Source organism: Abramis brama (assembly GCF_963993115.1).
Source record: "Abramis brama genome assembly, chromosome: 11".
NCBI classification, from domain to species: domain Eukaryota; kingdom Metazoa; phylum Chordata; class Actinopteri; order Cypriniformes; family Leuciscidae; genus Abramis; species Abramis brama.
The window spans coordinates 3,371,240-3,384,296 of NC_139973.1; the positions used below are offsets into that span (position 1 = coordinate 3,371,240).

A 13,057-nucleotide genomic window follows, 5' to 3' on the forward strand; every position below is an offset into this window, starting at 1 on the left:
GTACATACTTGGTCTTGGCTGGTGTTCACACAAGTGTCATCAGCTTAGAATTTGCTGAAATTGTACTGTAACAAAAAAGTACCATGGTATTACTTATGGAAATGGTACCATGGTAATACCTTGTTTTATGTGCACTTGGCATAGGGTACTTTGAAGTACTTTGTAGTTCTGTGCAATACCATAGTACATAAATATGGTAATCATTTATTATCATGGCATGGGGAACGTTGGCAGGTAACGTCTTTATTTCTTTCAACGAAAAAGATATCATTGTATGAAATACACACCGATAGCAAATCATAAAAGTATGGCGTTGTATTGAGAACACAATTTTATATTTGAAATGTAACATTTGCAGAGAAAATATTTATCTGAACAGAAATGTCGCCACAAACAAGCAGCTTCCGTGCCACAACAAAGATGGCCGCTCGATCCGTGTAAGTGAATCTGAAGTGTAGCCACGCCCATGATCGTGATGCGCATGCGCACTGCAGAACTCAGACTTTTATTTTGAAATTCATGACAAAGTGCGATCGTCTATCGGATTCTTGTTTACGTCACTGAATTGTTGAGCTTGAGGAAACGACTGACAATTCATCGAGCTCTCGAACTTTGACAAACAGTGACTTTTCGGACTATTTCATTGTGTGTGAATGCATGCCGTTAAACCCGTTATTCTCCATGCATATTTGTGGTAAAGTTTAAAGGGGTGTGAATTAGCTCGTGAGCTCTCTCACTGCATTGAGTTGCTGTCAGGTCACAGCGACAGTGAAGTGCAACACTTATCGATCAACATCAAGAAACCCCTGGAGCTTCTCCATCGATCTTCATTGATTGTGAGTGATGGGGGCCCACAGGAGCGAGGGACGCCGGGAATGGCTCCAGCAGGACTTCACTGAGCAGCAGGTACAGACAGTGGTGAGTCAAACATCATCTTCATCTTCATCTTCATCTTCATCACCACCATCATCATCATCATTCTCTCATCATAACCGAACTGAAACTTGTAAAGAACATTTCCGGGTCATGTTTCTTCCCATAAGAAAAAGAAAACACATATTTTGCACAAAGAAAATGAAGCCTGCTTTTTGGAAATCATTTTCATGATAGTTAAGATTCTTATTACTGGAAAGTTTTATCTAATTATTTATTTATTTTCTTTTAATTTCTAAGAACAAATTAATCTCATTCTTCAAGTGTACTTACTACTCAAGCACTAAAACATTAATTTATATATATATATATATATATATATATCATATACATACAATTATTGCAAATTATTGTCTGTCAAACCATCCTTGCAATTTATAAATTGAGCATTATATTAAAATGTACAGTATGTGATCCTGGCATAAAAAACCTATAGTTTCTAAAATAATATATATATATATATAGAGAGAGAGAGAGAGAGAGAGAGAGAGAGAGAGCTGGACAGTAACGGAGTACATTTACTTGAGTACAGTACTTAAGTACAATTTTGAGGGATCTGTACTTTACTCGAGTATCATTTTTGGGGAGTACTCATGACTTTACTCAAGTACATTTGAGAGGCAAATATTGTACTCTTTACTCCCACTACATTTCTATCCATAACCGTGAGTACCCGTTACTTCTTCTAAAAAAAATTTAAAAAAAGGAAAAAAGAAAAATCTCGGAAACCCTCAATTTGTTGTTTCCCTCTCAAATGTGATTGGATTGTGCAGGCGCCACTGATTGGGACAGCCTATCAGCAATCACCTTCAGCTTTCCGCCAAAGTCAACTCCATGGTCAGATTTAGATAAGAGACGAAACAATGGATGAAGACGTAGCAGGTCCATCCCGGGAATGTGCCAACCCGTGCCCCACCTCGCCAGACTATTTCAATTTTCTGAACAAGTTAATGATAGTTTTCGCTTCAAGTGTTTGCTGTGTTTACCAATGTAAGCACTGTGGCAGTAGTAATGCAATATTAAGAAAATGTATTCTTGTACTCTTGATACTCAAGTACTTTTAAAAACAAGTACTTTAGTACTTTTACTTCAGTAGACATCTGACTGTAGTACTTTTACCTGTACTTGAGTAAAATTTAGCAAGGGGTATCTGTACTTTTACTCAAGTAATGAAGCTGTGTACTCTGTCCGCCTCTGTATTTATATATATATCCACTTTAATGGCAGAATCCCTGGAACATCATGATCAAACACAGACAGGTGCATCGCAGGGGACGGCGCTCACAGATGACGGTTAGGTAAGTCCGCTAATGTGCATTTCAAGATTAGTTTCCATTGGTAAAATACTTTCGCCTATCCCAGGATAATATGCTGTAAGACATCTGTGGCTCTTTCAAAACATGTCATTGTGTGTAGTTATACAGATCCTGTGATTTCCATGGATCTTCTGCGGACCGTTCTGCAGCCCAGCTTCAATGACGACATCCGTGCTGTGTTCAGGAAATATATGAAGGTGAGTGACCCATGCTTATTTTGGGAGTGGGTGTGTGTGATTAAATCGCTCTGATCGTGTTTGTTTGTACGGTGCAGTTTTTTGAGAAGGCGGCCAGCAATGTGAAGGAGAATGTTGGTGGAGACGTGCAGCCCGATCAGCTTATCAGAGATGCTTGCAGAAACTGCCTGGAACATGTAAAACATCATTTCTACACACATTTTGTCACATATTTATGTTCAAATTTGTGGTGAATCAGCCTATGAGGTAAATGTTCTGTTTTAGGCGAAGCAGCTGTTTCCTGATGCAGAGAAAACGGCTCTGAAACCTAGTGTTGACCCCACAGTGAAGGTTAATGCTATCCAAATTGTTATGCAATTCATTGAGAATTTCATTTCAGATGTCAAAGTCTGTGATAACCTGCATGCTTGCCTGGAAAACTATAAATACATCTGATATTTTTTTAGTTCTGATGCATTTTATTTCAGTTCTAAATTGTTGTTTTCTGGATTTCTTATTCTTTTTTTGTCATTTGTTCGTTCCACAGCGTTCACGGCAGCCAGACGACACTTCTGGCCAGAGAGACAGCCCCATCCCTAAAAAGGTGACGGGGGGAAAAATACACACACACACACACACTCTCTCTCACACACACACACAACCGTTAAAAAGTTTAGGGTTGGTAAGATGTTTTTAAATGTTTTTGAAGTGTCTTCTGCTCACCAAGGCTGCATTTATTTGATCATTTGATCATTTCTGTTATTGGAATACATTAAAAAAATATGTAATATTGTGAAATATTTTTTTACAATTTCAAATAACTGTTTCTATGTGAATGTATAGTAAAATGTAATTTATTCCTGTGATCCAAGCTGAATCATTACTCCAGTCTTCAGTGTCACATGATCCTTCAGAAATCATTCTAATATGATGATTTGATGCTTAAGAAACATTTCTGATTATTATCAATGTTGATTATTATTATTAAGACTTAATAGTAGTGTATATATAAAAAATGCATAAAATCAAGCCCTCTTACCCATTTGTAAATTGTGCCCCTATTATGCTATTTTAAAGGTTCCTTATGTTGTTTCGGAGTCTCTTACAAAAGATTAACATGCATCAAAGGTCAAAAAACATTTTAATACTCTCATAATATCTCATAAAAAGTCTGAAACGGACGGTTTGTTGGAAGATTCAGTCTCTCTAAACCCCTCCTTTCAGAGAACCGACTTTGCTCTGATTGGTCAGATGGCCCAGTCTGTTGTGATTGGTCGAAAGTCAGCTTACATCATGTGTTGGGAACAAAATGCCCATTATCATATCTGAACTTCAGCTCTGGATCTTCCTCAGCACTGATACACAGTGATACGAACAGTAACGTTGGCGTAATTTTTTCCCAGTATCAATTCGAGCCCGAGTCCTCATGCAAAGTGGATCTGACTCTTCCAGTCTCAGCTACAGCCACTGCGTTTGAGGGCGGGGCAAAGTTGATCTTATTCGCAGCAGCCAATGAAGACCATAGGCTGGCATTATGCAAATTTGTTACATTGTTATGTAGATTTGTAACAGGAAGTGAGACTGGAATTGCAGGAGTGCAGTTGTTCTGAATACCAACAATAATAAATACATAATTTTTGTTTATTTTCAGAGGAAAGGTCGTCCTCCTGGTCCAGTTGTACAGTACGACAGAACAGCCCAGTACAGCACTCCGTAAGTTTCCCTAAAAAGCTTTTAATCTGATTTCTCCATATATTAACTATTCAAGCCTTTGACATTTTAAAGTGTAATCCGCAGAGCGAAACCCAAAGTATCCGAGCCAATAAAGAGAGAAGGACCTAAGGTAGATATAATGTGCAATTGGTTTAAAATGGCATAATAATTGATACTGAAATGTTTATGTAATATTAATGTGTCTGTGTTGATGTCTGTATAGTGGAACCCATCCAGACTGAATGAGAACAGCACATTCGTTCTGGGATCCAGGGCAAATAAGTAAGTGTACAAAGGTTTGCTCAAATGCTTTTTTACTATAGCTGACATTAACATTAAACGTGATTTGGATGTATTCATTCAACAAATGGAAATAATTTCAGGGCTTTGGGAATGGGCGGTACAAGAGGAAGAATCTACATCAAACACGCAGAGCTCTTCAAGGTATTTATTTATTTATTTTTTACTTTTTCTGAGCATTGATTAAGCCGTTTCTGTGTTCATGTCGTAATATCTTTTGTGTCTCAGTATGCCGCTGATGCTCAGGACAAACACTGGCTTTCAGAAAGGCAGCACATGAGAGCCACAGGTGGAAAGATGGTGAGAAAATTATGTGTTTGTGTTTACAATTTTCTTTTTTCTTCTAAAAAAGCAGTAAATTACAATTGTCCATCATCCTATTTAAACTGTTACTCTTCTCAGGCCTATCTGCTTATAGAAGAGGATATTCTTGATCTTGCCCGAAGTGATGACTACAAGTAAATAAACACATTTTCTTACTAAATAAAACTTGTAAAAGACTTATAAATTGATGTTAGTATCAAAGCTTGTATCTGCCACGGAATAAAACGATTTAAACGATAATTGATTTTTAAACAACTTTTTAATTCTCAGAATTGTGAGATAAAATTAAAATCAACTGTGAGGTAAAAAAGTCAGAATTACGAGTTATAAAGTCAGAATTGTGAAATTTGTTCTCAGAATTGCATGATATTAACTCACAATTGCGAATTATAGTCCGAATTGTGAGATTTGAAATCACTCACTATTCTGACTTTATTTCTTGTAATTGCGAGTTTGTATCTCACAATTCTGATTTTATAACTCGCAATTGTGAGTTTATCACGCAATTGTGAGAAAAAGTCAAAATTGTGAGTTTATATCTCGTAAGTCTTACTTTAAAACTCGCAATTGCGAGTTTATATCATGGAGTTCTGAGAGAAAAAATCTCAACTACCTTTTTTATTTTTTATTCAGTGGAGGAAACAAGCTTCCATATGTTAGTGGGAACATGCATCATCATATTTTCTCTGAATTCTTAGGGACTGTCCTGACTTGAAGCTGGATGAACTGAAACCATTTATAGTGCCCATGTGGATGGTGGAGAAGATGCAGAAGGCAATGGAAGCACAGAAAACAGAAAATGAAGTTGTCATGTAATGCCAAACTCGCCAGGCAAGTCGATGGACCACGGACACGTACTCCTCAGTGTTATCAATTTAGCATAACTGTAACATTTTGTTGTTTGCTTGGCGATGTACACTGTAGGCCCAGGCATTATGATCAAGTTGCCCAGGAATTGTTGTGTTGGAGGTTGATTTGGCAAATCATATTTCCACATTTCATTTCATGGTACAGATCTGATTCCTTTTTTTTCTATCATAAAATGTGTGCTTTTTCATGAATTTGTATTTAAAGAATTAAATATCAAATGAGGCGCGTATAGAGCCTTAATGACTTTTTAAATTCTGTGTTTAATAGACATTTTGTATGTTTTGTGTGTTTTTACCTGAACATTTATCGTATTTTTTTAACATAGATTTTATGAATTTGTCATATTGTTTGTCATACTGCTTTAAAAGGGAATGTACTTAGTCATATTCATCCCCCCCTCCCCCCTCCCATTTCTTGCTTTTTAAATATACAGCTTTATTCTAAAGAAAAACAAAAACAAAGAAGCTACTTCCTCTATTATTACCGATTTTCTGGCTTATTAAAATTGTGTGTGGGGGGAGGGGGGTGTATTTAAATTATTTGCTAAATGAATTTCATACCTGTTACACACATGTCTGTTATATAACAGAAAATGTACGGTTTATTAAATGTATGTAAATGAATTTACCAATAAACGGTTTGTGCTAAATGGTGTTTTCGAATTAATTCTCATAAAAGTTGTAGTTATCACTTTTATAAAAGTATGAGCAGCAGCAGAAATGACTCACACTCCTGTCCTATGATCACACTAGTCAACGGTTATAGACACGCCCACTTAGCTGTATCAACCAGTCAGATCAAAGTGTTTTGTGCCTAGCTTGAATGCTCATTGGTTGCTATGCGATCGCTTTGTTCGTAATCTGTGCTTCTGATTGGCTGAAACGGTGATTAGGCGGAGAATTCCGTTTGGCAACCTAAGTTTAAACAGGGGGGCGGGATGTGATTTAAAAAATTCGTTCAAGCATCGGTTAGTGTTGTCGACTCCACTGAACACAGCCGGTAATATGCATATCATGTCAAATAATACTGCTATTAATTTATATGTAAAGTTGGATTCTATACGTTTGAATAGATTGCTGCATAAATGAGTTTGTTTATATGATTTTATTAGCACATTCGCCAACTCGATATGTTAACTGACGAGTGGCTTTTTGTTGTTCATATTTAAGCTTTAGATCTGTATTCGTTGTTTCGATAGTTTTATAAATGCTTTTAACATTTAAATGAGTTACGTAGGTTTGTTTAAGGTTGTGTATCTGCTATATTATGAGTAACTTAGGCCTTTACTTCACAACCAAACGAGAAACCATTTAACGTTACTCTTTAAACACGAACTCGAAGCGATTTCAGTCTTGTTAGTTTTGTCAATTCATAAAAGATTAATTCGATTCAGCTTCATGGGTTTCCATCGACTGGTTTAGTTAGTTTAGCCTGGTTGACGAAACTCGCTGTCGCAACGTGTAACTTACAACGTAAAGGTGTTGTAATCAGTTTTAGCTTGCTATCGATGTGCGCATTTATTAATATATTTCGCTCATGTCACCCGATCTCAGATCCGACGATGGCCTCTCAGAACATGGACCCCGCAGCCGCCGCTTCCACAGCAGCTCTGAAGGGCAGCGAGACGAGTACAAGTGTGTCGAAAGGATCCGTCACTAAAAGGTTTGATTGTCCACATATTCCTTTTTAAATGTAGTGAGAACTTGTAATGTTATGTGCGACACACACGGGCCATTCTCTGAAAGAAATGCACGTATAGGATATATATCGGTAATATTTTTATAACTTGGAATCAATTCTAATGAGATCAATACGATATCCTGTAACAACTGGATTCCCACAATTCCCACATGCTTGTTTTATGCTTCTTTGGTTCGGGAAACATTGTAGTCTTTTTCAGAACAGTTTATTTGTACTGGAGTTAAACAATATCACGTGAGCAAGTGCGATTGTGATTCTGCTTTCATTGCGAGTTTAATAAACAAGTTAGATTAATTTGTGTTTCTGAGTCTGATAAAAATTGTTTATTTATCCCTCTTCTGTCAAAAATGGTTCCAAAATAATTCAAAGCATCAAACTGTGTGTAATGGTAGTTTCAAAATCCTTAAAGTTTAAATTAATTGTGTTGTCCTTTAGGAATGTTTATGTTATTGGTAATCAGTCATATTGGTCCCATCCAGAGCTAGAATGTACTTGATTTGTTTTCTCATAGGGTCCTTTTTTTTCCCCTGAAATTAATATTTTAGTAGAAATCTATTAGGACTGTTGTGCTTAGGGGGTGCTAGTTTCTCTATTAGTTTCACTGCTGTTAATACCACTTTTAACACCTTACATTTATCTTGGCATCTGAAAATTACACTGCCGTTTACATGCAACCAAATAATCCATTAGTGATCGGATTGACGGTTCAATCTGACTGATCCGGTTGAGCTCGATCCAAATGAAATTAACCGGATTGAAAGGGGTGGTTTATTCCTTTTCTAATGCGATCCAGAGAACATGTAAACACTTGTTCGGATTGAGAAAGAAACTGAAAGGGACTGTGCATGTGCAATGGTGTAATTGAAACAAAAGGTGTGCACGTGTACAAAGCCACTGAACAGCACTACGTCTCTCATTTGAAAAGAAAAAATAAAGTATAGCACTTATTCTTTTTCTTTATTCACATTAATGTTCAATGTCTCCCCTTTCCCTCTGTAGGCTTCAGCAAGAGCTGATGACGCTAATGGTAAGACCTTTATATAAAGCAGCTATTCTGTTTAGTCTCTTTTAAAGGATAGTTCACCCAAAAATTAAAATTCTGTCGTCATTTACTCACCCTCAACTTATTCCAAACCTGTATGAGTTTCTTTTTTCTACTGAACACAAAAGATCTTTTGAAGAATGTCAGAAACCAAACAGTTGATGGATCCCATTGATTTCAATATACATTTTTCCATGATATGGAAGTCAATGGGGTCCATCAACTGTTTGGTTACCCATATTCTTCAAAATATCATCTATGTTCAGCAGAAGAAAGAAACTCATACAGGTTTGGAACAACATGTGGGTGAGTAAATGACAGAATTTTCATTTTTGGGTGACTGATCCCTTTAACTGTTGTTTAACTCAATGCTTTGTCAATGCAGATGTCAGGAGACAAGGGTATTTCAGCGTTTCCAGAGTCTGACAATCTCTTCAAATGGATCGGCACAATAGATGGAGCTCAAGGAACGGTGGGAGTTGTTTTTCTCTTGATGTCTGGAAATGTGGTTCTTGCATGCACTAATGTAAGTTGTCAGAGTCCTGCGTAAATCTTTGTTTCCCCTCTATTTAGGTTTATGAAGGTTTGAGGTACAAACTTTCACTGGAGTTTCCTAGCGGCTACCCCTACAACGCCCCTCGGGTGAAATTCGTCACTGCTTGCTTCCACCCGAATGTTGATGAGAATGGTTTCATTTGCCTTGACATTTTGAAGGACAAGTGGTCCGCACTTTATGACGTTCGCTCCATACTGCTGTCCATTCAGAGTCTACTAGGTGGTAGGTTCTGCTTTCACATGAGAAACCCAGATTTTCCTCACTTTCACATGAGCTGGAATTTGAATTAATCATGATCTTCAGGATGTTTAATTAAAATTAAACACAACAGGGTTTTCTTTCATTTGACAAGTTTTGCAACAGTATGATTTCCTTAACTTTGCCAATGCCTATTTATCCCCTGATATGTAGAATCATTTAATTCAGATCTTAATTAATTTGAGATGAACTACTTTCTGTTAGTATCTAAAGTAGCATGTCTGTTTTCTGATTTGGTCTTTAAAGTGATTTACCGTTCTTGTTTTTAGAACCCAACAATGATAGTCCAATGAACTCTGCAGCTGCTGAACTATGGGATGACCAGGAAGGTAAGAGAACATGCCAAAATGAAGCAGTTTTTTGAAACTTTAAGAGTATTATGCAATAAACTCACGTTTTAAATCATTGTTGCAGCCTTCAAAGCCCATTTGCACTCAACCTACAAGAACTGAACAAATGTCTGCCTCTTGTTTTACCTGTTTCTTTTCTTGTTCATATTCACAATGTCAATGTTCTGTAATGTATTTTGTGTATATTATTTCTGTGTTGTATTAAACTTGCCTAAATAAAATGCTAAAATGAAATGTGCATAATTATTAAAATAAAAAAATGTTGGAAATAAGACCATAATGTTAAATGTTTTATTTTTACAGTATAAAGGCTTTTGGTGAATATCACTGCCACCATGTTCAGACTGTCTTAAAGGAGTAGTTCACTTAAAAAAAAAAAAAAAAAAATTGTCATAATTTACTCACCCGAACCAGACAGTTAATGGATCCCATTGACTTCCATAGTATTTTCTTTCCTAGTATGGAAGTCAATGGGGTCCATCAACTGGTTACCAACATTCTTCAAAATATCTTCATTTGTGACTCTGGACCACAAAACCAGTCACATGTAGATTTATACATCATCTGAAGGCTGAACAAATAAGCTTTCCATTGATGTATAGTTTGTCAGGGTGGGATAATATTTGGCCGAGATGCAACTATTTGAAAATCTGAGGGTGCAAAAAAAAAATCTAAACTTTAGAAAATCTCCTTTAAAGTTGTCCATTTATGTTCGTGATTGTGCTGCATTCTCACAAAAATAAATGTTTGATATATTTACGGTAGGAAATTTACAAAATATATTCATGGAACATGATCTTTATTTAATATCCTAATGATTTTTGGCATAAAAGCAAAATCAATAATTTTGACCCATACAATGTATTGTTGGCTATTGTCACAAATGCGACTTGTGACTGGTTTTGTGATCCAGGGTCACATTTGTGTTCAGCAGAAAGAAATTCATACAGGTTTAAAACCACTTGAGGGTGAGTAAATGATAGAATTTAAATTAAGTGACCTATTCCTTTAAGTACTAGATTGACCAACTAGCTGTTAGTCAATGGGTGGTCAGTCTGTCTTTTCAGATTCAAATGAGACCAAGCTGCTTTATTTAACTGACATAAAGTTATTCCCAGTCTTAAAGGGAAAAAAATAGTTGACTGACTTGTAAAACTAGTCTAAGCATCTTATGCAACCAGCCACAGAAAATAATTATAGTCTGAAAAATGATCAAGTTAAAGGGTTTAAAGTGTATGATGGTCAACAATTGAATCTGTTATTGCAGAATTCATGTCTCAATTTCAAAACTTTTAGTTCACCCGGTTTCTTAGCTGAGCAGACATAGCAGACAGCCTACTTTGCAGTTGTGGTGCTGGCAACAACCTGATGTATTATTTTGAGACACCACCTCAACTTCCGTCATGTCCTCCAAACTTTCATCCTCTTCTTGCCCACCATCAGCTTCTTGTGTGGGTTCAATAGACCACAGTGGCACGTTAACTCTCTGGAACATTTCTTCGAGCAGAATGTCAATCTCCTTTATGTGGGTCTTCTGGTCTGGTCTTTCCATCTCCTCTATTGATAACCATGGCGTCTGCACCATCGCTGCTCGAGCTGCGACTTCTGAAGTTCCACCCACATAACCGGCGTTGACAAGGGCTTGTCGATCTCTGCGCTGGGTGAGGGGGAATATCTCTTGCAAGGCTCTGACCTTCTTTAGGTCCTGCTGGAAGTTTTCCAAGCTGGACAAGAAGATCACCCAAAGTCGTTCAACCTGTTCTTTGTCCTCTTGTCCTTGCTCCATTTCTGTCAGCAGAGCTAGCAGCCTCCGGTGAAGCCCTGAAACATGAGCCGATCAAGTCAACTCTCGACAGTTTGAATGTTGCGTAATTGAATATGGCCTAGCTGATGTGCAGAAAAATACTGAAAGGAGAATGTGACATTTCTGCACCGTTAGCATCACCAAACTGATTCCCTTTTATTTTTTTAAGTACTTGTTCTGCTTGTCTTTTTGTTTCTACTTGTCCTGTCTTACCTGAGCATATTTTATGAGCTACTATCCTGGTTTCCTCCAGCTCCTCTCTAAGGAAGCTCCCGTCAATGTTGCTCCCCAAGGAGGTTGCCATTTGCTGGAAGCAGGCTGTCACTTTGCTCAGGGCGGCTTGTGCCCGTTCACATTCATTCACCTGCTTCTTTCTGGTTTGGATCTCCACCACTGACTGCCGCCAGCGATTCATCACCACTTGTGTTGTGACCAACCTAAACTTGGCAGAATATTTAAGAGTTATTGTTGGTCTTACAATCTCAGAATGGGTCTGGCCAATTCTTAACTAAAATAATTTAAATTATAAATTGGGATAATTTTTGTCTTAAAGGAACACGGCAACTTTTTGGGACTTTAGCTTATTCACCGTATCCCCCAGAGTTAGATAAGTCCATACATACCCTTCTCATCTCCGTCCGTGCCGTAACTCTGTCTGACGCACACACCGCTAGCCTAGCTTAGCACAAAGACTGGAGGTAAATGGCTCCATCTAGCATACTGCTCCCAATAAGTGACAAAATAACGCCAACATTTTCCTATTTCCTATTTAGCAGAGAGTTCGCTCAGAGTTGGAGTAAATCACTCCGCAGAAGTAGCAGTGCTTCGCCTTCTGAGAATATAGTTCCCAGTATGTATACAGTTAGAAGATGGCTGTGTCTCATGTGACCTTGTTATTTGTACACGCTGTGACTATACAAATCACAACATGTAAATAGGAAAATGTTGGCGTAATTTTGTCACTTACTGGGAGCAGTATGCTAGCTGGAGCCATTTACCTCCAGTCTTTGTGCTAAGCTAGGCTAGCGGTGGGTGCGTCAGACAGTTACGGCACGTACGGAGATGAGAAGGGTATGTATGGACTTATCTAACTCTGGGGGATACAGTGAATAAGCTAAAGTCCCAAAAAGTCTGCGTGTTCCTTTAACTAAATGTATAAAATTTTAAACTTTATTTTTTAACTTTTTCTAATCTAATCTCAGTCAAATGAAGAGCCCACAACCATATCTTTATACACTCATAAATTATTTGGCTTTCATTGCAAACTTGTGCCTCTTGTTTTAAAGTGGTTTTAAAAACAAAAAGTAGAGTGTTCAGTTCAGACTAAAGGTTACATGTGTATGCATTTGTATACCAAACATTTTACTAAATGAAAAAAAAAAACACTTACAGTTAACCGAGCCTCAAAGATATCCGTGTGATTTCATAGCCCTCTGAAACATGCAAGCCGTTTTGACACTCCTGTTTTTCAGTGCGATTACATCCGTTTGAGACACTTCTGCCAACCTCTTTGTATTCGTATGCTCACCTCTGTTCTTTTTTTCCAAAGCTTTTATAGAGGCCAGTCTTCAGGGACACTTGTTAAAATTAGGTCCAAACCCTGCAGTCCATGCTCCCAGAATACCTTGCGTTGTAGAGTTCTTTCTTTTTATACATGCAGCATTGGGAGGACAAGGTTTTAGATCAAGAGATCCATGCATAATGACTTTCTGTG

General features: G+C 37.5%; 3 protein-coding genes across 6 annotated transcripts; 2 read left to right on the plus strand and 1 right to left on the minus strand.

The window, feature by feature from the left end:
- Positions 1–499: 499 nt before the first annotated feature.
- Positions 500–6,281, plus strand: LOC311092397 (deoxynucleotidyltransferase terminal-interacting protein 1-like). 4 transcript variants are annotated; one of them, XR_014608244.1, is made up of 14 exons: positions 526–918; positions 2,161–2,231; positions 2,350–2,446; positions 2,524–2,622; positions 2,711–2,776; positions 2,973–3,029; positions 4,077–4,138; positions 4,223–4,268; positions 4,362–4,420; positions 4,522–4,582; positions 4,667–4,738; positions 4,841–4,896; positions 5,461–6,005; positions 6,154–6,281. XR_014608244.1 is itself a non-coding variant. In XM_084129092.1 (13 exons), the coding sequence occupies exons 1-13, from the start codon at positions 844–846 to the stop codon at positions 5,576–5,578; spliced, it is 939 nt and encodes a 312-aa protein (XP_083985218.1). In that variant the 5' UTR covers positions 500–843; the 3' UTR covers positions 5,579–6,281. The 4 variants fall into 4 exon arrangements, 2 of the variants coding, with proteins under 2 accessions (XP_083985218.1, XP_083985219.1); XR_014608245.1 differs by having other exon boundaries at positions 555–906; XM_084129092.1 differs by having other exon boundaries at positions 500–918; positions 5,461–6,281.
- Positions 6,282–6,541: 260 nt separating this feature from the next.
- Positions 6,542–9,813, plus strand: LOC311092156 (ubiquitin-conjugating enzyme E2 C-like). The gene is made up of 7 exons (XM_084128531.1): positions 6,542–6,631; positions 7,186–7,294; positions 8,333–8,360; positions 8,761–8,847; positions 8,949–9,153; positions 9,459–9,518; positions 9,604–9,813. Exons 2-7 carry the CDS (start codon positions 7,194–7,196, stop codon positions 9,639–9,641), a joined length of 519 nt encoding a protein of 172 aa, XP_083984657.1. The 5' UTR covers positions 6,542–6,631; positions 7,186–7,193; the 3' UTR covers positions 9,642–9,813.
- A 10-nt stretch (positions 9,814–9,823) lies between these two features.
- On the minus strand, positions 9,824–12,949 carry LOC311092154 (regulator of G-protein signaling 9-binding protein). The gene is made up of 3 exons (XM_084128528.1): positions 12,734–12,949; positions 11,557–11,780; positions 9,824–11,360 (listed from the first exon to the last, which is right to left on the minus strand). Exons 2-3 carry the CDS (start codon positions 11,756–11,758, stop codon positions 10,849–10,851), a joined length of 714 nt encoding a protein of 237 aa, XP_083984654.1. The 5' UTR covers positions 11,759–11,780; positions 12,734–12,949; the 3' UTR covers positions 9,824–10,848.
- Positions 12,950–13,057: the final 108 nt, after the last annotated feature.

Coding starts and splice junctions, on each gene's coding strand:
- LOC311092397 (XM_084129092.1), top strand. CDS start 844: ATGGGGGCCCACAGGAGCGAGGGACGCCGGGAATGGCTCCAGCAGGAC. Junction 4,421..4,521: donor CTGGGATCCAGGGCAAATAA/GTAAGTGTACAA, acceptor AAATAATTTCAG/GGCTTTGGGAATGGGCGGTA. Junction 4,583..4,666: donor AACACGCAGAGCTCTTCAAG/GTATTTATTTAT, acceptor TTTGTGTCTCAG/TATGCCGCTGATGCTCAGGA.
- LOC311092154 (XM_084128528.1), bottom strand. CDS start 11,758: ATGAATCGCTGGCGGCAGTCAGTGGTGGAGATCCAAACCAGAAAGAAG. Junction 11,361..11,556: donor AGCTCATAAAATATGCTCAG/GTAAGACAGGAC, acceptor CTCATGTTTCAG/GGCTTCACCGGAGGCTGCTA.
- LOC311092156 (XM_084128531.1), top strand. CDS start 7,194: ATGGCCTCTCAGAACATGGACCCCGCAGCCGCCGCTTCCACAGCAGCT. Junction 8,361..8,760: donor AAGAGCTGATGACGCTAATG/GTAAGACCTTTA, acceptor TTGTCAATGCAG/ATGTCAGGAGACAAGGGTAT. Junction 8,848..8,948: donor TAGATGGAGCTCAAGGAACG/GTGGGAGTTGTT, acceptor CCCTCTATTTAG/GTTTATGAAGGTTTGAGGTA.